Source organism: Garra rufa, chromosome 19 (genome assembly GCF_049309525.1).
Source record: "Garra rufa chromosome 19, GarRuf1.0, whole genome shotgun sequence".
In the NCBI taxonomy this organism is placed as follows: Eukaryota; Metazoa; Chordata; class Actinopteri; order Cypriniformes; family Cyprinidae; genus Garra; species Garra rufa.
Window position 1 is genome coordinate 42,858,055 of NC_133379.1, and position 23,020 is coordinate 42,881,074.

Sequence of the window (23,020 nt, forward strand, 5' to 3'; positions counted from 1 at the left end):
TAGAAGTCCACTATATGGAGAGAAATCCTGAAATATTTTCCTACAAAAAGATTTTTTTACGACTGAAGAAAGACATGAACATCTTGGATGACGACAGGGTGAGTAAATTATCTGTAAATGTTTGTTCTGGAAGTAAACTTTATTGATGAAATTATTGATGACTCATCCTGCACCACACAGATTTTTGTCCAATCAAATTCTCTCTAGAATGTATATACACTCCTCCCCCTAATATTACCTCCAATCAAATAAGACAAAGCAAATGTTTAACAGTTGAGAAAAACTGAAGCATTTCTAAAGATTTGTTTGATGATGTGTAAAAAGGCGGGAGAATACAGCACCTATTAACTTGGGAGAATAATAAGATCATAACATAATAAGATTCGTAAAGAATCAACTGGACTGTCCTGGAAATGAACTTCTCATTTAATTATTTTGCCATGTAGATTTACTAGTGAAATTTGTCCTCACACTCAACACATACTGACTAAAACCCATCATAAAGCATGTTAGTTCAGATCTGCAAGGCCGCAGAACCGGGAAAACAATATATGGAACATAGAGCACCGTAGAGAACACCAAACAGAGACACTGAAAATAAATAAACACACAGAGACATGTTTATCAGGCCTTCTTTATGAAACGAAAATAAGTACAATGTCATTTTAAATGCTGTAAACATTCAAAACTCAGAGAAGAAAAATACAGATGAACAATGAGTATCAACAGAAAGACAGACAGCAGATCGACACAGTCCGTATGCCGCCCGCTCTTTATGTCATCTACTACAGAGGCACTTCAAGGCCTCAGATGGTAACAAAACAGAGAGAAACATGGCGCGCACAAAGAAAATGATTACCCCCTTCTGCACTATCTATCAGAGCGACCCTCGCACAATATCCGCGAGTGTGTCGCTATACTTAACCCTCTCCTTGTCTGCCGCTGCGGCAAAAACAGAAATGTAAACTTTCAAAGAAGGAATGGAAGGTTAAAACCACATGAAATTCTTCCAATCTTTAGTAATATTTGGAATGTTCCTCTATACAACACGATGAGGTTTCATCAAACTCAACTCTCTGGCCTTCGTGAGAAATGGCTCCTCTGGTAACAGGTTCAAAAACAGGAATAAAAATGATCAAAACATTGAAAACAATGAAAAATTACAACTATGCCAAAATACAAACACATAAACCCTGTTTTGACATTCACACTTTTTTGAACACACACACACACACACACCTGGGATAAAGAGTGTGCTTATTGCATTTCGTTACCCCGGCGACTGGCTCAAACATTACCGGAAGTCTCCATCCTGAAAACATTATAGTCCACAGCGCATACTGTATATTGTAGCACCCTCGGCTTTGGTACTCAAACTCGTGAGCTGCGCGATCTATTTAAAATCTCTCCAACGTAGCTATCATCTGAATAAGACACATTGTTTTTAATGAAATTCAGCACCTTGGCATCTTCACTATTTTATCAGGCATATTTTATCAGTGACATCCTGCAACACAAGGACATTTCATATCATAGCTAGAGGCTGCATAATTCAACAATGGCTTGCAGTGCGTTCATTTGTGGTTTTCTTTTCAGTTTGATTATGGTCAGAGAGTTTCCAAAGGTCTTTCCTTTGAAAATGATGTTCCTGAGGTAATCTTTTACTGTCAATCTGTCAGGAGTTTTACATTCAACTTTGTCATGTAATAAATACATTGGGAGGGAAAAAACAAACAAACAAAAAAAAAAACAGCCAGCTGGAGGCGTGGCTTATGTCTTGGAGGTGGAGCTGTTGGCTAGCCAGGGGTTTTGATTGGTCGTGCAGGAGTACAGGACCGCCTTAAACAGCAAAGGGAGCAGTTCCAGTGGGACGGCCATCATCTTACCTGTAACCAATAATGACATTATTAGCAGAGGTACATTTTGATTGGCTAACTGTTGCATATTCAGGCAGTGTCATGAAAAAGATGCGCAACGAGATTTTAAAAGGAAATAATGCATCTCTATTTGTGGATAAAACTTATTTGAGGCTAAAAATGTTTTTAGGTTTTACACTAAATGCTGGAAATAAGCAGTGAACATCTTAATTTGTGTTCTGGTGAGGGTCATAAAGATTTGGAACAAAATGGGGTTTATTTGAGTGAATTGTAGCTTTAAAACACACCACTGTTTAAACATTTTTAAGATTTTTTATGTTTTAAAAAAATGTCTCTTATGCCCACATTTATTGGAGCAGAAATACAGAAAAAACAGCAATGCTGTAGAATATTATTACAGTTTAGAATAACTGTTTTCTATTTGAAAGCAAAGATGAATTTTCAGCATCATTACTCCAGCCTTCATTGTCACATGATCCTTCAGAAATCATTCTAATATGCTGATTTGCTGCACAAGAAACATTTCTGCTGTTTTCTGTTGAAAACAGTTGTGTTGCTTAATATTTATGTGAAAACTGATATTTTTTCAGGAATCTTTGATGAATAGAAAGTTCAAAAACACATTTTATTTAAAATATAAATATTTTGTAATAATATAAATGTCTTTACTGTCACTTCTGATCAATTTGATATGAATGCCTGTTTTCCACCTCTGAATATTTTTTTTATCACAATTCTGACTTTGTCTTGTTTATATCTTGCAATTCTGACTTTTTTCAGAATTGTAAGATATAAACTTGCAATTGAAAGTTATAATAGTTAGAATCGCGAGATATAAACTCACAAATGTGAGTTATAAAGTAGGAAATGTGAGATATAAAGTAGCAAATGCGAGTTCTAAAGTCAGAATTGAGAGATATTAAGTCGCGAATGCGATTTATAAAGTCAGAATTGTGAGATATAAAGTAGCAAATGTGAGTTATAAAGTAAGAATTGTGAGATATAAAGTAGCAAATGTGAGTTATAAAGTAAGAATTGTGAGATATAAAGTAGCAAATGTGAGTTATAAATTCAGAATTGTGAGATATAAAGTAGCAAATGTGAGTTATAAAGTAAGAATTGTGAGATAAAGTAGCAAATGTGAGTTATAAAGTAAGAATTGTGAGATATAAAGTGGCAAATGTGAGTTATAAAGTCAGAATTGTGAGATATAAAGTAGCAAATGTGAGTTATAAATTCAGAATTGTGAGATATAAAGTAGCAAATGTGAGTTATAAAGTCAGAATTGTGAGATATAAAGTAGCAAATGTGAGTTATAAAGTAAGAATTGTGAGATATAAAGTAGCAAATGTGAGTTATAAAGTCAGAATTGTGAGATATAAAGTAGCAAATGTGAGTTATAAAGTCAGAATTGTGAGATATAAAGTAGCAAATGTGAGTTATAAAGTAAGAATTGTGAGATAAAGTAGCAAATGTGAGTTATAAAGTAAGAATTGTGAGATATAAAGTAGCAAATGTGAGTTATAAAGTCAGAATTGTGAGATATAAAGTAGCAAATGTGAGTTATAAAGTAAGAATTGTGAGATAAAGTAGCAAATGTGAGTTATAAAGTAAGAATTGTGAGATATAAAGTAGCAAATGTGAGTTATAAAGTAAGAATTGTGAGATATAAAGTAGCAAATGTGAGTTATAAAGTCAGAATTGTGAGATATAAAGTAGCAAATGTGAGTTATAAAGTCAGAATTGTGAGATATAAAGTAGCAAATGTGAGTTATAAAGTAAGAATTGTGAGATAAAGTAGCAAATGTGAGTTATAAAGTAAGAATTGTGAGATATAAAGTAGCAAATGTGAGTTATAAAGTCAGAATTGTGAGATATAAAGTAGCAAATGTGAGTTATAAAGTAAGAATTGTGAGATAAAGTAGCAAATGTGAGTTATAAAGTAAGAATTGTGAGATATAAAGTGGCAAATGTGAGTTATAAAGTCAGAATTGTGAGATATAAAGTAGCAAATGTGAGTTATAAATTCAGAATTGTGAGATATAAAGTAGCAAATGTGAGTTATAAAGTCAGAATTGTGAGATATAAAGTAGCAAATGTGAGTTATAAATTCAGAATTGTGAGATATAAAGTAGCAAATGTGAGTTATAAAGTCAGAATTGTGAGATATAAAGTAGCAAATGTGAGTTATAAAGTAAGAATTGTGAGATAAAGTAGCAAATGTGAGTTATAAAGTAAGAATTGTGAGATATAAAGTGGCAAATGTGAGTTATAAAGTCAGAATTGTGAGATATTAAGTCACGAATGCGAATTATAAAGTAAGAATTGTGAGATAAAGTAGCAAATGTGAGTTATAAAGTAAGAATTGTGAGATATAAAGTGGCAAATGTGAGTTATAAAGTCAGAATTGTGAGATATTAAGTCACGAATGCGAATTATAAAGTAAGAATTGTGAGATATAAAGTAGCAAATGCAAGTTATAAAGTAAGAATTGTGAGATATAAAGTCCCAAATACGAGTTATAAAGTCAGAATTGCGAGATATTAAGTCACGAATGCAAATTATAAAGTAAGAATTGTGAGATATAAAGTAGCAAATACAAGTTATAAAGTAAGAATTGTGAGATATAAAGTCCCAAATACGAGTTATAAAGTCAGAATTAAGAGATATTAAGTCACGAATGCAAATTATAAAGTAAGAATTGTGAGATATAAAGTAGCAAATACAAGTTATAAAGTAAGAATTGTGAGATATAAAGTCCCAAATACGAGTTATAAAGTCAGAATTAAGAGATATTAAGTCACAAATGCGATTTATAAAGTCAGAATTGTGAAATATAAAGTAGCAAATGCGAGTTATAAAGAATTGTGAGATATAAAGTCCCAAATACGAGTTCTAAAGTCAGAACTGTGAGATATTAAGTCGCGAATGCAAGTTATAAAGTAACAATTGTAAGATATAAACTTGCAAACGCGAGTTATAAAGTCAGAAATATGGGATATAAAGTCGCAAATGGGAGTTATAAAGTAATAATCGCAAGATATAAAATCACAATGCGAGTCTTCTCAGAATTGCGACTTTATATCTCACAATTCTGAGAAAAAGTCAGAATTGTGAGTTTGTATCAATAAAGTCAGAATTGCGTGATATAAACTTGCAAATGCAAGTTATAAAGTCAGAATTGTGAGATAGAATTGCGTGATACAAACTCATAATTCTGACTTTTTTCTCAGAATTGTGATATAAACTTGCAATTGCAAGGTATAATGTCAGAATTGCGAGATATAAAGTTGCAAATGGGAGTTATGAAGTTAGAATTCCGAGATATAAACTCACAAATGCGAGTTATAAAGTCAGAATTGCATGATAAAAACTCACCAAAAACTTGCATGATATAAACTTGCAAATGTGAGTTATAAAGTCAAAATTGTGACTTGCGTGACATAAACTTGAAAATGCGACTTATAAAGTCAGAAATGCTTGATACAGACTTTTTATATCGCGCAATTCAATCTTTATTTCTCAGAATTGTGACTATTTCTCACAATTCTGAGAAATAAAGATTCAATTGCACGATATGAACTCACAAATGTGAGTTATAAAGTCAGAATTGTGAAATATAAAGTAGCAAATGTGAGTTATAAAGTCAGAATTGTGAGATATAAAGTAGCAAATGTGAGTTATAAAGTCAGAATTGTGAAATATAAAGTAGCAAATGTGAGTTATAAAGAATTGTGAGATATAAAGTCCCAAATACGAGTTATAAAGTCAGAATTGTGAGATATTAAGTCACGAATGCGAATTATAAAGTAAGAATTGTGAGATATAAAGTAGCAAATGCAAGTTATAAAGTAAGAATTGTGAGATATAAAGTCCCAAATACAAGTTATAAAGTCAGAATTACGAGATATTAAGTCACAAATGCGATTTATAAAGTCAGAATTGTGAAATATAAAGTCCCAAATACGAGTTATAAAGTCAGAACTGTGAGATATTAAGTCGCGAATGCAAGTTATAAAGTAACAATTGTAAGATATAAACTTGCAAACGCGAGTTATAAAGTCAGAATTGCATGATAAAAACTCACAAAAAACTTGCATGATATAAACTTGCAAATGTGAGTTATAAAGTCAAAATTGTGACTTGCGTGATATAAACTTGAAAATGCGACTTATAAAGTCAGAAATGCTTGATACAGACTTTTTATATCGCGCAATTCAATCTTTATTTCTCAGAATTGTGACTATTTCTCACAATTCTGAGAAATAAAGATTGAATTGCACGATATAAACTCACAAATGTGAGTTATAAAGTCAGAATTGCGAGATATAAAGTCACAATTCTGACAGTTATCGAAATTGTGACTTTTCTCAGAATTGCGAGTTAAGCCAGAATTGTGAGATATAAACTCTCAATTCTAAGAACATAGCAGTCCCTTTTTTCTACCCAAAATTGGACTGCTCAGAAAGTCAGAATTGTGAATTATCTCGTAATTCTGACTTCATTTCTCACAATTCTAAATTTATATCTCATAAGTCTGTGAAATAAGTCAGAATTGTAAGATAAAAAGTTGCAATAACCTTTTTTATTTTTTATTCAGTGGCAGAATCGGGCTTCCATAATTTAATGCATTCTTGCTAAATAAAAGTATTTATTTCTATTTCTATTAAAAAATCATACTGACCCCAAACTTTTGAACAATTTAAGAAATTTTTCTCTTCAGTATTACACAGATACATACCTGAAGTGTGCCGTATCTCTGTAAGGCAGGTGATGATGTCAGAGAAGCGTTTGGGTCGACGAGGGTGAAGTCGTTCTGTCAAGTCACGACACACGGACCAGTAACGTTCACTCAGCTGTTCCAGTGTGGATGTGTTGCACAAACCTGCCATATCTAAAACACACACACACACACACACACACACTCACATGACACAATCTGCTATGGCCACAAAAAATCTTGAAGGTTAGTGTAGTGTGTGTATTACCTTGATTGAGCAGAGTGATGGTCTTTAAGCAGCTGTACTCTTCATTGCTGATATTCAGTTGATGAAACTTACGAAAGAGAAAATTTAAACTCTCCATGACCTCCATAGCATCCTCACCAAACCTGCATACATGCACATATACATTCAATTAAATTTTTTTTTTCAACCAATGATATTTCACTTCAGTTGTTCATAAACTTTTAGCTCACCCCTGAAGTGTTAGGCTTGAAGGTGTGTACTGGTGTGTGATGTTAGCCAGTTCTCCCAGTATCTGTCCACTGTGCACCGTAAGAGAGGAGAGCAGGATGAGCTGATGCCAGGAAGCCCCCAGTAAACGAGTGCAGTCTTTGATGGACAGATCGCTGTAGAATGGTAAACGTTTCAGCCAGACAATCTGTCTGAATAACAGCTCATCAGCTATACGGCACAGCAGAGCCAACAACTCCGACTGAGTCACGTTATACCTGAACCAATGACAGAAAGAGAGAGAACCTTAGAATTAAACAGAATGGTTTTGCTTCAGCATCTTTATATGTAAATATAAAAGAATAACGAAAACCTTCTCCATGATGTGTTTAAGTCTGGGTAATACAGAACTGGTATAGCAATAGAACAAGGATATTTGTATGCACAAATAGGTTCACATATATCAATATGAATATGTTACAAATGCAACTGGTGTCAGTAAGATTTTTTTTTTATGTTTTGAAAGATGTTGCACCAAGACTGCATTTATTTGAATAAAAATACAGTAAAATTTGTAATATTATTACAATTTCAAATAGCCATTTTCTGTTGAAATATATTTTAAAATGTAATTTATTCCTGAATTTTCAGCATCATTACTCCAGTCTTCAGTGTCACATGATCCATCAGAAATCACACTAATATGCTGATTTGATTTTAAAGTCATGCATTTAACCCTTAAATAGCAAGTAACATAAAATACCTCTGTAAATTCATTTATTGCTATTTTTATTTGCACTAAAAACAATATTAGTATAAATGCACATAACTGTTTTCTATTTGAATATATTTTAAAATGTAATTTATTCTTGTGATGACAAAGCTGAATTTTCGCCATCATTACTTGACGTACTGTCACACGATCCTTCAGAAATCATTCTAATACGTTGATTTGCATCTGAAGAAACATTTCTTAATGGAAATATTTGAATATTCTGGGAATATTTCTGAATAAAAATAAGCGAAATCTGGAACTTATTCAATGTAATGAATCAGACTTATTAAGTGTTTAAAATTATGCATTTAACCATTAAACAGCAAGTAACAAAGTACCTCAGAAAATTTATTTATTGCTATTTTTAAGCACATTATGCAACCAATTTACACTACAAACAAAAATATTATTACAAATGCACATAACTGTTTTCTATTTGAATATATTTTAAAATGTAATTTATATTTGTGATGACAAAGCTGAATTTTCAGCATCATTACTTCAGTCTTCAGTGTCACATGATCCTTCAGAAATCATACTAATAGGCTGATTTGCTGGTCAAGAAACATTTGTTCACAGAAAGATTTTAATTTTGTGGGAATATCTCTGAATAAAATTAAGTGAATCTGTGTTTTGAACAATTATATGAAACAGTTCGAAGGAATTGATTCACTGTAATGAATCAGACTTATTAAGCATTAAAAATTATGCATTTAACCCTTAAACAGCAAGTTACAAAGTACCTCAGAAAGTTAATGTATTGCTATTTTTCAGCAACCAATTTACACTAAAAACAATAATATTATTACAAATGCACATAACTGTTTTCTATTTGAATATATTTTAAAATGTATTTATTTTTCAGCATCATTACTTCAGTTTTCAGTGCCACGTGATCCTTCAGAAATCATTCTAATATGCTGATTTATTTGAAAAAATTATTTGAAAATTATGCATTTAACCCTTAAACAGCAAGTAACAAAGTACCTCAGAAAATTAATGTATTGCTATTTTTCAGCACTTTTTTCAGCAATCAATTTACACTAAAAACAATAATATTATTACAAATGCACATAACTGTTTTCTATTTGAATATATTTTAAAATGTATTTATTTTTCAATATCATTACTTCAGTTTTCAGTGCCACGTGGTCCTTCAGAAATCATTCTAATATGCTGATTTATTTGAAAAAATTATTTGAAAATTATGCATTTAACCCTTAAACAGCAAGTAACAAAGTACCTCAGAAAATTAATGTATTGCTATTTTTCAGCACTTTTTTCAGCAATCAATTTACACTAAAAACAATAATATTATTACAAATGCACATAACTGTTTTCTATTTGAATATATTTTAAAATGTATTTATTTTTCAGCATCATTACTTCAGTTTTCAGTGCCACGTGATCCTTCAGAAATCATTCTAATATGCTGATTTATTTGGAAAAATTATTTGAAAATGATGCATTTAACCCTTAAACAGCAAGTAACAAAGTAAATTAATTTATTGCTATTTCTCAGCACATTAGGCAACCAATGTGGCTTCAATATTCAAAATATACACTTTTACAGTTAGCATCACTCATTCAATAAATAACTTACTTAAACTATATCAACATTTAGCTCAAGGTCAGCTGCGTTTTCATAAGCTGCCATGATACATTTAGATAAAATGATGCCAGAGTTTTTCAGGTTTAGCCCATTAAACCTGACAACTGACACAGACGTTTGGACACTTAATGGTCAAGTAAGAGTGTAAATCCCCACAATATTGTTTCTTTTAACAAAAATCACCACAAATATATTATAAATATGCCAGACACTGTGCAAACTTAGATATGTCTCCTTTGTTAAAAGTCAAATGCAACACAGGTTGTGTGTGCGAGTCTTACCCTTCTTCTATGACCATGGGTGTAGTAAGAGGTGTGAGGTCTTCAGCAGCAAGCAGCTGAGCTGATAATGTGTGCGATTGCGTCTTCAAGCTGCTGCCAGTAGAGGGCGGTAAAGGATATTTACACAACAGAAAAGAGTGTGTAAGCTGAGGACTGCTGCACTGGTCTCTACAGGACACAGCATATGTGCTTACATCCACAGAACGGCTGGAGGGAAAGAACCAGAACGGAAATTATACATCATATGTGCCAAGTATATTTGACTCTGGACCACAAAACCAGTCTTAAGTAGCATGTGTGTATTTGTAGCAATAGCCAAAAATACATTGTAGGGGTCAAAATTATCGATTTTTCTTTTATGCCAAAAATCATTAGCATATTAAGTAAAGATCATGTTCCATTAAAATATGTCAATTTCCTCCCATAATATATCAAAACTGAATTTTTTATTAGTAACATGCATTGTTAAGAACTAAATTCGGAGTTCGGACAACTTTAAAGTCGACCTTCTCAATATTTAGAATTTTTTTTCACTATATTCCTATCCTAACAAACCACATGTCAATGGAAAGCTTATTTATTCAGTATTCAGATGATGAATAAATCTTAATTTCAAAAAAATCACCCTTAAGACGTGAAAAAAAAAATGGTTTTGTGGTCCAGGGTCACATTTAAATGGAATTTGGTAGAAAAGCCAAAAGTCAGCATGAAACAGCATTTGCAATAGTGTTATTTTAATATTATTGATATAGATTACAGTTGTGAATATTTTAAATTAGATTTTCTATTTATATATTTTTTTTTCACTTTTATGTTAATTTAATTTAGCTTTTGTCATTTTGTTTTTATTTTTACTATTTTTTTAATACGTCCATATAATACTGTGTCTTAATTAGTTTAAGTTTAATATTTAATTAAGTTTTAATTTATTAGTTTTAGTTATTGTAGTACTTCAAATTGCCTTTGCAACTAAATACAATTCATTAAAAAAAATTGTTTTGTTTTTATTTGAGTTAATGAAAACACTGATTGGCAACACATTTCAAATCTGTCACATATTTAAAAAGTGCAAACGTAATCAAATATAAAAATGTGAAAAAAAGAAAGTAAAGTATTTTATGTAAATTTTAATTGGAATTGACATATAGTGTAAAGTGTTTAGTTATAGAAAAGTCTGAAGAATAAGATGATGTGAGGTGGAACAAATATTATATTTTAATTAAAAAGTATAAAATCAAACATTTTGTATTTGTGAAAGGGAATAAAAAGAGAGTGAAAAGTGAATGAAAAATCAACTTTGAGGGTTTCTTTGTTGTTTTGACTCTCTGCTTATGTTTGTTGTAGTATGTTGTTTTTTTATTTTTATGAAAAATTAAAAAAAAAAAAAACATTTTGTCTTTGGCATAACATGCACAATATATATACAGTACAGACCAAAAGATTGGACACACCTTCTCATTCAAATGAATGAGAAGGTGTGTCCAAACTTTTGGTCTGTACTGTATATTTTTTTTTGTTTATTAAAGTTTTTACTCTACATTTGTGCAGTTTTCAGTGGGTTAGTGATATTTTTTAAATATATATAAATTAATAAATAAATATTTTTTAAATGGGTTTTTATACAAAAACTGCTTTTTAATGTAAAATTCACTTTATAAAAGACCCACATTTCTAACTTTAATTCATGGGGATAACATGGATAATTTCACACGGTTTAGTGTAAGATTTTTGCCCATTTTTTGGAAAATCCAGTTTTAAAAGTAAAACAAAACTAAAAATAACTTTTACCAGTAGGTGGCTGCAGAGCTCCACTATTTGCTATTTGACCACCTGAAAGATATTTTTTCACAAGTTTTTTCAGTTGAATTCATATCTACAGTACAGACCAAAAGTTTGGACACACCTGAATGAGAAGGTGTGTCCAAACTTTTGGTCTGTACTGTGTGTATATATACATATATATATACATATATATATACACACACACACACACACACACACACACACACACACACACACACACACACACACACACACACACACACACACACACACACACACACACACACACACACACACACACACACACACACACACACACACACAAGCGTTTCTTGATCTTTCAATTTTTTTTGTTATATCACTTGGTTAATTCCACAACACAAATATTACATTATTACATAATTATTATGAAAAAAACATTTTGTCTTTGGAATAAGATGCACACTACATTAAAAAATGTAAGTAAAAATATCATTAATTTTGAACCTTTATTTTTCTTGTCTCAACTTTTTGCTCAAATTTGTTATAGCACGTGGTTTGTTCCACAACAAAAATAGATAACATTTTTATAGAGCTGCAAAACGATTAGTCATGATTAATTAACATCAAAATCAAAATAAAAGTTTGTTTGCATACTATATGTGTGTGTACTGTGTATATGTAGATATAAATACACACACATAAATGTATATATTTGTTCAAATATTTGTATGCATTGCATGTATTTGTATGTAAACACTTGCATATAATTTATATTATATATAAATATAAACAGTTTACATATAAATGTGTATTAATATATACATTTATGTATGTGTATTTATATATAATTAATATACACATTACAAACACATAGAATGCAGCATAAACTTTTATTTTGAATCGATTAATCGCGACTAATCGTTTTGCAGGTCTAAATAAAAAAATTGTTGAGTGTGTTTTTAGCGTGTTTGTAGTATGTGTTCCACACCGCAAACATCTCCAAATTCAATTTAATCAAAGCCATTTGTCCCTGCGCATGAAAAGGACAGGAGCAGGTCAGTGTGTTCGTGTGCGAACGCGTTTGAACATCTCATTCGGGTCACACCTGGTTGACAGCGTGGAAAAAGACAAGGTCTGACCGCCCTCGGAGATACTGTTGCCAGGTGAACTGTGGTTACTGTAGCCGTGGCTCCACGTATCTGATAGTTCAGCTCCTTCTTTAAACTCCTGGCCAGACATGATGCGTTCGATCTCCTCCAGCGAGATCTACACAGACAGAAATGGAGGAAATCAGTGATGAATGCACACCATCAACAGCCAGCAGAACGCCGCTGGGAAATAAAGAATGCAAGATCAGTCAATACAGAGTGGTTTATTATAAATAAAACTGATGTACTAATACAGATTTTTTGTCTGTTTAAGTCAATAATAGACCGAATCAATAGCGATAAACTCTTGCTGGGATTAAAAGCGATGGATCTGTCGATTGTTTTTAAACAGAGCAAGATGTAAACTAATGACTGAACTCATGTTAGAATGAAAGAGAGTCAGCGGCCATGCTAACAAACACTTCAGGGCATATAACAAGGACACCAAGATGTGTCTCATGCACATGCTCTGTATATTTATACGCTGTATACATGCTTATGCGAAAGACAGAAAGAGAGAGAAGGAGAGGGTTTCTGTTTGTATCAAAGAACAATTGATCTCCTCCATTTGCGGCCTTCAGAATCTCACTCAGCTCTCAGAGGAAACACAAAGATGAGATACGCGCAATAGTACTGGCGGCGAGAAGCACTTCAGGTTCAATTCTGGGGGAATGTGCGGAGATTGTGTGGAGAAGAATGAACGATTGAATCAATTCAATCTATACACTACAGGTTTTGGGGTTGGTAAGATTTAAAAAAAAATATGCTTACAAAGGCTGCTTTCAGTGAATCAAAATATAGTACATTTATTAAAAAATATGATCAAATTGTGAAATATTATTACAATTAAAAATAACTGTTTTCTGTTTGAATATATCGTAAAATGTAATTTATTCCTGTGATGCAAAGCTGAATTTTCAGCATCGCTACTCTAGTCTTCAGTGCCACATGATGCTTCAGAAATCATTCTAATTTGCAGATTCGCTACTCATAGAACATTTTTTAAAATCATTTGAAAACAGTTGTGCAATTTCATAATTTTTTTTATTTTTTTCTACAGCATTTATTTGAAATAGAAATCTTTTGCAAAATTATAAATGTTGTTACTGTCACTTTTGATTAATTTATTTCGGCCTTTGCTGAACAAAAGCATTATAAAGCGTTATATATTTGTGCCATTTTACAGAATTGGTGCAAACTGCTGTCCCACAACCAAGTCACATTAATATTAAAAATATCAGTAAGCCTAATATATATCAAATCATCATTTAGTGGGTACTTTCAATTGGGAGGTGGCTGTCCTGAAGCCTAACCCCTAAATTTCATTTTAGGAAAATGATTTGTGACCCTGGACCACAAAACCAGTCATAAGGTTAAATTTTACAAAACTGAGATATATACATCATATGAAAGCTCAATAAATAAGCTTTCTATTGATGTATAGTTTGTTAGGATATGACGATATTTGGCCGAGATACATCTATTGGAAAATCTGAAATCTAAGGGTGCAAAAAATCAAAATACTGAGAAAATCCCCTTTAAAGTTGTCCAAATTAAGTTCTTAGCAATGCATATTACTAATCAAAAATTACATTGATAGGTTTACAGTAGGAATTTTACAAAAAATCTTCATGGAACATGATCTTTACTTAATTTCCTAATGATTTTTGGCATAAAAGAAAAATCAATAATTTTGACCCATACAATGTATTTTTGGCTATTGCTACAAATATACCCCAGCGACTTAAGACTGGTTTTGTGGTCCAGGGTCACATTTGTATTTGTATTTTTTCCATTGTTGCTTTTAAAAGTATCTTTTTGATTCTTTTATTTTTTTCTTTTAAAAAATTCTTATTTTATATTTTATATTTACAAATCGCATAAATTACACTTGAAATTTTGTTAAAAATGTAACTGTTATGGATTTACCATATTTATGGATCTTTTTGAATAAAATAGCAAAAAGTGTTTCAGTAGTGACAAATTTGAGAAGAGGACAAATATTCCAAAACTTTCTGAAAATACAATATGAGAATTAATTGCTAACTCTGACTTCTAGACTTTTAACTCTAACTTTGAATTGGTGTATACGCACGCACATGCACACGCACACACTTTTATTTAGTCTTTCTATATATAGACATATCAAGATATATTAATTTTAAAGCATAACAAAATAAACATGGGCAGCCCAAAAAGGAGGTCTGATTTAGCTCACTTCTGGAGACAAATTTGTCCTCAATACCTCAAACTATAAAACATACACCATTGTCTTACCTGTACAGGTCCAATCATTTTATTCCTCCCTCCTGGCATCCCATCCTCTCTGATTGCTGAAAGAGAGATAAAATGTTATCTTTTGAACTGCATACTTCCTTACTACAAAAACACTTTCTACAATATGCAATAAATATACTGTGCATACTGTCCTAAAGACCTGTATGATTTATAATTATTTGCCAAAATGTGCACAGTATAACTCAAATGCAATTCACTAAACATATCGTTATACGTTTTCTCTGTATGTTTATGTATATGACACTTTCTTGGCTGATTTCTCGTTGGGATTGCCTAATGTAATATATTTTGCAAAATTAGCCATGTTGATATATCTACATGTAATGCATTATACAATATATAAGCAGATTGCTAGAATTGCAAATCAAATATTGCCAGAAGGAGGGAAAATACAGTTGGTGGTTAATAAAGCAATAAAGACCAACATCTCCCTCTGGTGCAAACTGCAGGCAAGTACATCAACAGTGTTTGCCATAGGCTAAATGAAGAAATGGTAAATTATTTATGTTTATGCATGTGAAAGAATTTTGCCCTAAGAAACAGGCAGAGAGGGACAGCACGCTCTGGATCAAGAAATCTGTTATCAGTGTCGCAAATTTCAGATTTTTTCCTTCAGGCACGCCCAGTCAAACCCTGATCTATATCTCTCATTTACAAAGTAGGCAAATCAGATATCTGCTTCTAAGAAAACAGCATCAAAGAGCAGATGGAAGAGAGTTAAGAGGTAAGTAAATATTAAAGAGTGCAAAAAACGTGAATCTTGTTTTTGTGTTTATACAAAAGACGTGTGCCACATAATTGGGGTGAAATTGTAATTCTGAATGGATGTGTGTAAAAAAGCAGAAAGGGAAAGAAAACACAGGTAAAGATAAGAAAAAACAAGGCCAAAGAAAAAGATGTTTCAGCTGATTAATAGCCAAGTTTTAAAGATCCAAAGTAATATTTTTAACAGAGAAAATTTTAACTAAAAATAAATCAGGGTTATTTTTATTTTCTTTTAGATGATGATAAAAACGGGTTTTTATTTCTAAAATAACATTTTAATTTATATATAATTATACTAATTTAAAATTTTTTTATATTCATATGAAATATATTACAAATTATATTATTATATATTAACTTATATTTTAGATAACAACTGTTTTATTTTTAATTTTTATTTTAATAAGAATAATAACACTGATTTAAACAGGTTTGACAGTGCATTTCTTAAGCACAGGTTTGTATGTTAAAGGTCCACTGAAGTGCCTTGAAACACGCAGCGTTATCCTATGTGGTGACGTACTTTTAACTGAAACAAAAACATATCGCCCAGCCCCGCCCACTAATTTTGAATAGCCAATAGCGTTCCATTAATATCTGCTCGGGCAAGAGCCGTTGAGCTCGGTAAAGCCGCATTTGTAAGCTTATGACAGCCACAGACTAATAAATTACCGCACAGATTCAATATGAAACTTGCTAAAACCAAATAGTGATCATAATCATGCTGAGGCTGTGTAATTTAATACATGCCGTCCGTGCTCCCGGTTAATGCGTCTCTGTGTAGGGGGCGGGACATTACGGACTCTAGAGAGCATTTGATTGGACTGAACGTTTGATGAGAAACTGAAGTGCACGGGGATATCATCCAAATCCTTGATTCATATTGGCGGAAGTGACGAGACTGTAAGTTTTGAATGTCCATATCTTGTAAACACGAATTTTGTCTTTGTTTTGCAGCACACTAGCTTATAGATAACCTTAAGGCTAATATATTCATACTAAAAGCCAAAAAACTTTAATTTTGATTTCAGGGGGACTTTAACATGTTCATGTATGTAAGCATGTTGGATTTATTCAGGACTAAATCTGCTGGTTTGAATAATCATCACCTCTGTGTGTTTTTGTGTGTTTGTAGCTGTGTTTCACTCACCCTTGCGGTTCATCCCCATCTGAAGGCATTTCTGCAGTCTGCAGTACTGACAGCGGTTGCGTTGCTTGCGAGACATCTGGCAGTTCTTGTCTCTGTTGCAGCGGTAGATGCGCTTGTTGCAGATACTGCGTTTGAAGAAGCCCTTACACCCTTCACAGGATATGATGCCATAGTGCAGCCCGGACGCCCGGTCACCACAGATCAGACACCAGCGCTCACCCCCGTCCTCTACAGAGAACAATAAAGAGATGGCATTTAAGTATACGAGCTCATAACATTTATACTGTTGCAATTTTGCAATGTAAATGCTTTCATTTTACATTTTAGCTTCATTAAACAAGTAAATGCATCTAAATTTAATACGATTAGAGAAAATGGCCTTTAAATAAACACACACACACACACACACACACACACACACAAGACCTGGAAATCATTTTTAATACATTTGTATATGCATTAACTTTAGTCATATAAAATGTAATTTCCCAACAACAAAATTGTGGCCAGTGAAAATGCAATTTTCAAATGTAATTGTGGAAAAGCACTAGCCATAGTAGCCGGTGAGCAAAAAAAGTTAATGTCAAGCCCTGTGAATAATCTACTAAATAATACCTTAAAAAAAAAATCGTTACTTGTATATATTTATATTAATTGTATAAATACATTAATGAAAGAAAATACAATCTAAAAAGGTAAATAAAATATAATTGTATAGTAATAAATATATTATCTAAAGGTATCAATGCATTACTAAAAATATTACAATTATATAAATTAAAATTAAATTATTAAATCAATGCATTATTAATCATCAATAAAATTAAAAAGTTATATTACAGAAAAAATGAATTAAGTTAAATTTCAAGAAAATAAAATCTAAACATGAAACAAAACAAATATATGACAGTAATATAATGTATTTAACGTTTTACTGCATTATTAAAATAAAATACTGAAAGATTAAAAAATAAAATAAATAAAGAAAAGAAAATCCTAAAATCGTAAATTAAATATATAAAAATAAAATAAAAATACATTTCATGCTATTGTAATAGATTAATAATAATTAAATAATTGTTAATAAAATTAAGAAAATATAATGAAAAATTAAAATAATTAAGATTTTAATAAAGAAAATTTAAATAATACAATATGGTATTTAATATATTATTACAATATACAAAAATGCAAAAAATAAGTAATAAATAAAAATAATAAATAAAAAAGTATATAGTTTATAGTAATACAATATATTAATGTTATCAATACATTATTAAAAATTAAATTAATTAAATTTAGTGAAAATAAAATCTAAACATGAAATACAATTTCATTAAAATATTTGACAGTAATAGAATGTATTTAATGTTTTAATGCATTATTAAAATTAAATAAAATAATAAAATAGAATATACAAAATTGAATACAAATACATTAAATACATTATTTCATGCAGTTGTAATACATTAATATATGTTAATTATTAATTATTTTAAAATTGTATTTATTTTATTTTATTAAAGTATATTTAAATAAAGTATGCTATTTTAATATATTATTAAAATAAAATAAAACTATTTAAGGTATGAGTATATATTAACAAAATATTGAGGTAATAAAATTGATCATTTGTTATTTTGCTACATTATTTAAATAAATATGTTGATAATATCTGAAAATAACAAATCTTGTGTCAATTTAATACATAAATAAGAAATAGTTTTCAATTTTTGACCGATATTAGTCATTTAAAAAAAAACCAAAAAAAAAACCTATGCACTAAGCATCAGTCAGTGGAAATTACATATATGTGCAAATATAATCTGACAAAATAAATAACATTTTTTGCTGAACATTAAGAACAGGAAGACAATAATGGCACACACAGCTTTCTCTGTGACACTGATAGTACTGTAGGTTAATCTGAGTTTAGTGAGCTGTTGAAATCATTGTAATCTCATATAAAGTTATATAAAGTTCTAATCTAAATCTCAGCGCAATAGAGAGCAGATTACGCAAATACAGCGACCCGCACACATGCATACACCAGGAATCTTCTGCAGTCTCACTGTGCGTTTGAGACGACTTACAGCATCATGCGGCGTGACCCAGATTTTACAACAAACCAAAGAGACACAGAGCTGGCAGGACGGGGGATGGGAAACACAGAAAGAGAGACGATTGAATGCAGTCTATATTTAAACAGCCCCAAATTTAGACTGATAATCAAACAAACAGTAGTAGAAACTTCCAAGAATGTGTACAATGATGTGGAATTATTACAGATTTACAGTAACCACCCAAATGAACTGATTCACAGAAATGAATCGGCTAAACTTGCCACACTGTAAAAAGTTTTCACCAGATTCAACTTAAAAACCTAAGTTCAGCAGCTGCCTTAAGTTTTTAAGTTAAATCAGCTTAAAACTAAAGTTATTTTAACTTATTACAATAAAAATTTGTTGATATAACTTAAATGACTTAAGTTGATTTAACTTAAAATCTTAAGGCAGCTGCTAAACTTAAGTTTTTAAGTTGAAACTGGTGAAAACTTTTTACAGTGCAGATACGCTGGTTTCTCAGAAGTGATGCTGAACTGTAGGGGGAGCAGGTGAGTGTCGGGGTCACGGAAAGGTCTTCTAAAAGCCTGAGTGTCATAAACGGTACGGAAAGCACTCAACCTAACCCTGAACTCTAGAGCCATTTTACAACCCTCAAGAAGGCTGTGTGTTGTAAGGGCACAGTATTGTGTGGATTGGGTCAAACACAGGTCAAACTTTATAGCAAACACCATCTATGGAACACACATTTTTAAAATTGAACAGGGCCACATACATGAAAACACTCATTTGATTTCTCTCACTCTGACTAATGCATTCAATAATGGGATAAAAAAAAAAAATCCATTAGCTAAAAAAAAAACGGTCATTATGATGTCAGAAAAATCTCATCCCATTCTGACAGAGACCGAATGAGGAGGAAACAGGCCACTCTTTTAAAAAAAAAGTTGTGGGTCAGAAGTTTGCAATCTAGAAAGTGGTCAGAGGTCTGTTCAGACTCAAACAGACAGCCGGGTGAACGAAACCATTCTAAATGCTAATAATAAAATGAAATTTGCCATAGAATTGTTCAAAGTTTGCATACTGAAATCAGCATATAGTATGCCAATTTCATTGTGGTCAGAGTTTGTGGCCACATTAATTGGTTTTATGCTTGATTGTAAGGACTAAAAGTCTAAATTAAAGAAATTTTGAATAAACATTTTTTTTTCTTATAAACATAGTAGGAAAAACACAGCCAGTCAACGGGCTATAAATACATGCACATATTTAATCTGAAAAATAAATAAATAAATAAATAAATAAAATAATAATAATAATAATAATAATAATTTGTACACAATAATTCATGCAAATAAAATTAACTTAACTTTACAATTGTGTATAGTCAAAATAAAATGAGTATATGCTATGCAAATTTAAATAAATTTAATGTTATTTTAATTAAAAGCTATATTAAAGAAAATACAACATCAAAATGTAAAACAATAAATAACAATAATACATAATAAAATAAAATAAAAAATTTTTTCAGGAAAATAAAATCTAAACATGAAATAAAAAATAAAATATATGACAGTAATATAATATCTTTAATGTTTTTAATGCATTATTAAAATAAAATAGCATATTAAAGAAAATGGAATCTTAAAATGTAAAAAAACACTAAAATACAATATATAAAAACAAAAATACATTAAAGCATTATTTTATGCTTTTGCAATACTTGAATAAAATAAAATATAAAGAAAATGCATATTAAATATGTTATGAGTAATATATTAGTAATAAAATGTATTATTTTTTAATAGATTATTAAATAAATATATATATATAAAATATCTAAAAATGTCTAAAACAATCAATTTTATTGATGTGTTAAATGTTATTTTAACACATCAATGAAATAAATAGGTTGAATATTTTTTTCTGATACATATTACTACAATTATAAAAACCAAAAATATAACTAAAATTAAATAAACTAAAACTTATATAAAATCATAATGCACAATAAGAGAGATGATAAATGTGTAAATATTATCTGACAAAATAAGTTAAAACCTAATCTAAAAATGGAAATAAAATAGAATAGAATAAAGTAATAACATTTTGTATACATAATGTATATAATACATTAATAAAAACATTAATTAGATTAAGAAAATAAAATATATAACATAAAATTAAAAAAAGAATAATATATGTCAGTGCTATTAAAATAAAATAAAAATTGTTATATTAAAAAAAATACAATATAAATGATATAATGATTTCTGAAGGACCACATGACACTGAAGACTGCAGTAAAATGCTGAAAATTCAGCTTTGCATCACAGAAATAAATTATATTTTAAAATATATTCAAATAGAAAACACTCATTTTAAATGAATATATTACAGTTTTTACAGTAGTTTTGATCAAACAAATGCAGCTATGGTAAGCATAAGACTGTATCCGCTCATAGCATTTATAACTACTCCTCCACTCTGAACAGACCTGTGATTCTGCTGATCAGAAGGAACAGTCATTTCACAGTCAGCGTGTAAATGATGATACCGGCCCATCTAGTTCACTTCACAGCACCGGAGCAAACAGCAGGAACAACATATCCCTTGATTTCCCTGCATCCCTCTGTCGGTCTCACTCCACGTCTCTCTATCCCCCGTTCATGCTGTTCTAGATCTGTCAGTGTGTATTACCGCCTCCTACATTCAGAAGCAACAGAAATCATAAGCCTTCTGTGTCTTCTTGCCATCTTTCTAGCTCACTTATATCACCCGCATAGTACCAAACCACTGGAAACAGGAAGTAATGGCTTTAGAGGAAACTGTTAATTATAAATGCAGGGCTGCCTATAACAACTATTATGTTGATTAATCTATCGACTTATTTATCGATTAATCAATAAACGACTAATTTCCCACAAAAAACAAAAACAAAAAACAACAGTTTTACTTAAGACCATTTTATTTTCATAATAATAACAAAATAAATTAATTGGAGATGCTTTTGATTATTAAAATGTAATGTAAGCATTCAAATGGAATCCAGAAAAGTAATGGAAAAGAATTTGGTAAAAAATAAAACTTTAAAACTCAACTTTAAAACTCAATTGTGGATTTTTTCATAACACAGCTATGTCAGAATTATTCAACCCCTATTCGACATTGCTGTTTTAAGACAGCTTTGTTCCTTACCATAAAAATAACTGTCTTAAAACAGCAATGTTGAATAGGGGTTGAATAATTCTGACATAGCTGTGTTATGAAAAAATCCTATAACTCAAAAACATTACATTATATACTGACATTATCACTTTTTAATATGCCAGAAAACTGTTGTAGATGCAATTTTATTCCTGGATCTTCAGAAAGAGCACAAATCATTTGTAAAGTAAAAAAATTGTCTTTAGTCTTTACAAACTTATTAAAAATGGAATTAGCTTGGGGTGTTACACATAGTATACTCTTAGCCCATGCATGTGCTGAAGATGAGTAGCAAATATGGTAAAGTCAACAGAGCTCACGCAAAATCAATAGAGAAGAAATATTTTGCCATTTTAGAAAGTCTAAAACTACATGAAGGTTTCTAAGACATTACAAGTCCCTAAAGACACAGCTGGCAGCCGTATTCCTTAGATTAAAGTGTGTTGAACCAGAAAACCTTTGAGGCTGTTGAACAAAAAAGCACAATATCGTAAAATGTTTGATCAGATCAACTGAGAAAAACTTGCAATGTACAGCCAAAGACTTGCAAGATGACTCGACGAAAGGAGGAACAATATTTCAATGCTGTGTACAAGAGGAACACTAGACAAGTGTAGGTCTTCATGTTGAGACATCTTGCCGAATACCACTCTTGACCAATAAGAACAAAAAGGCTGCCTTGAACATGCCAAAATTCATTTGGATAGATCTGTGGAGTTCTGGAAGAATGTTTTATGGAGTGATGTGTCCAAACTGGAACTTTTTGGGCGTATGGATCAGCAGTATGTCTGGTGCAAAAATGACAAAGCTTATAAGCAGAAGAACACCATCTCCATCATCAAACATGGAGGAGTCCTGTTACGGGGTGGTTTTACTGTAGCAGGAAGTGGAAAACATGACCAT

General features: G+C 30.9%; 1 protein-coding gene across 1 annotated transcript; it reads right to left on the reverse strand.

Annotated features, from left to right (window-relative positions):
* Positions 1-1,770: 1,770 nt before the first annotated feature.
* On the reverse strand, positions 1,771-22,752 carry nr6a1b (nuclear receptor subfamily 6, group A, member 1b). The gene is made up of 10 exons (XM_073824083.1): positions 22,711-22,752; positions 22,045-22,068; positions 16,845-17,070; positions 14,909-14,964; positions 12,589-12,749; positions 9,720-9,926; positions 7,075-7,329; positions 6,866-6,987; positions 6,619-6,771; positions 1,771-1,886 (listed from the first exon to the last, which is right to left on the reverse strand). The coding sequence occupies exons 1-10, from the start codon at positions 22,750-22,752 to the stop codon at positions 1,771-1,773; spliced, it is 1,362 nt and encodes a 453-aa protein (XP_073680184.1).
* Between the last annotated feature and the right edge of the window lie 268 nt (positions 22,753-23,020).